The 2,264-nt window shown below is 42.4% G+C and overlaps 1 protein-coding gene across 1 annotated transcript; it reads right to left on the bottom strand.

The window, feature by feature from the left end:
- Positions 1–1,018: 1,018 nt before the first annotated feature.
- LOC122724811 lies at positions 1,019–1,899 on the bottom strand. Its single transcript, XM_043960671.1, has 2 exons — positions 1,600–1,899; positions 1,019–1,204 (listed from the first exon to the last, which is right to left on the bottom strand). Exons 1-2 carry the CDS (start codon positions 1,897–1,899, stop codon positions 1,019–1,021), a joined length of 486 nt encoding a protein of 161 aa, XP_043816606.1.
- Between the last annotated feature and the right edge of the window lie 365 nt (positions 1,900–2,264).

The following is a 2,264-nucleotide window of genomic DNA, read 5'->3' on the forward strand; positions in this document are numbered from 1 at the left end:
CGGAGGTGGGAGATTTTTGAGTTCTTGAACCTCAAAACTCCAAAACTTGCTTTAAACTCGAAAATCTTCAAAACAAAGCAAAAACTTGTGAAAATCTTGAAAGATTTGAAGGAAAAACTCAAGAATTGGTGAGGAACGGCGGAGAGCTCACCTTGGCCGACAATGGGGAGAAAAACTCGCCCGTTTTCGGCTATGGGACCCTTTTATAGTGGCTGGCCAGGCCACGTTCGGGGGCCGAACGTGCCTCTGCATGCATGCCATGTTCGGCGGCCGAACTTGAGGTTCGGCGGCCGAACCTTGACTTTCCTCAACCTATGCCTTCGGGGGCCTAAGGCACACCCGAAATGCCTGCATGTTCGGCGGCCGAACTTGAGGTTCGGCGGCCGAACCTGGGTTTTCCTCCAAGGTTGTTTTCATTCAAAAACTCTTGTCCTCTTTACTTAAAACCATGAAAAATATTAAAACATTTTATGAAAACATGTTTCTACCCTACTAGGGGCTTCCAACATCCGAGATTCCACCGGACGGTAGGAATTCCGATACCGGAGTCTAGCCGGGTATTACACATAGTCAACCACCTAATCCATTGGGTAGAAAAATCATATCGTTCCAGCATGCTTTTTAGAAACTCCCACTCTACCATATTATAAGCCTTAGAAATTTCAATTTTAAGTTCACAATTACCATCATTTCTGCCCTTATTAATTTTCATATTGTGAATCGTTTCAAACGCAACCATAATATTATCGGTAATCAACCGATGAGGGATAAAGGCAGACTGATTTTCAGAGATAATCATAGAAATGACCCTTTTAAATCTGTTTGCCAAAGCTTTAGCCACAATCTTATATAACACATTACATAACACAATTGGATGAAAAACTTTAATAGTTTCAAGGCTATCCACTTTAGGGATCAAAACAATCAATGTTTCAATAAGAGAAGAAGGAAAAGTACCTTGTTGAAGCCATAGGCGACAACCATCGGAAACATAATTGCCAATCAAGTGCCAAAATCTCTAGTAAAATGCAGGATTTAACCCATCCGGTCCAGGTGCCTTGTTTGGATGCATCTGAAAAAGAGCAGCTCTAAATTCCTCATTCGAAAAGGGAGCACAAAGATCAACATTATTGACATCACTAATCAAGGGCGGCACCAACTCAAAAACCCATTCACAATCCACAAAACCGCCATAAAAAATGGACTGAAAATAATGCAGAATATGATTTTTAATTTCCTGCTCATCCTCAATCTAGGTACCCGACGACTCCTTTAATTTAGTAATACGGTTCCATATTCGTCTACCATTAATTTGTGCATGAAAAAATTTTGTATTTCAGTCCCCATTTTTAAGCCAAAAGCACTTTGCCTACTGTTTAAGTCTAGCTTCTTCCTGCTCAAGGAGACGATTCCAATCTTCCTTTAAAGAGGCGTGAGAAATAGTACTAGGCCCATTATCCAATAATCTCTGTATAGTCTTCTTCTTTTGCCAAAACTCCCTACTTCTACTCCTACCCCACAACGAAAGAGAAGAAACTAAATCATCATGTTTCATCAAAAAGTTGCGTGGTATAGAATTAACCCAAGCTCTTTAACAACCTCAGCCAGACCCTCATCACATAACCATGCATTATCAAATTGAAATCTCTTTCTATCTCCCCAATTATCCTTAGGAGCTGTATTAATCACCAACGGTTTGTGATCCAATCTAGGAACATGAATAACTGAGCAGACAACATTAGTGAATTTATGAGCCCAGTCCTCAATAGCAAGGGCTCTATCAAGCTTCTCTCTAACCAGATTATTCGACTCCCTGCCCTTCTCCCATGTGAAGAAAGAGCCAACAATGGGTATTTGAACAAGATTACTGTCCTCAAGTGCCTGTCTAAATCCCTGCATAAGATAATTGTAATACCCGGCTAGACTCCGGTATCGGGATTCCTACCGTCCAGTGGAATCTTGGATGTCGGAGGCCTCTAGAAGGGTAAGAACCATGTTTTTATAAAATGTTTTAATGTATTTTATGTTTTAAGCATGAAAGAAAATGAGTTTTTGCATGAAAATAGCATTGGAGGAAAACTCAGGTTCGGCCGCCGAACCCCTAGTTCGGCCGCCGAACATGCATGCACTTCGGGAGTACTTTAGGCCCCCGAAGGCATAAGTGAGGGAAGTCCAGGTTCGGCCGCCAAACCTCAAGTTCGGCCGCCGAACATGGCATGCATGCAGAGGCACGTTCGGCCCCCGAACGTGGCCTGGCCAGCCAC

The sequence above is a fragment of the Manihot esculenta genome, chromosome 10, assembly GCF_001659605.2.
Source record: "Manihot esculenta cultivar AM560-2 chromosome 10, M.esculenta_v8, whole genome shotgun sequence".
NCBI lineage: Eukaryota > Viridiplantae > Streptophyta > Magnoliopsida > Malpighiales > Euphorbiaceae > Manihot > Manihot esculenta.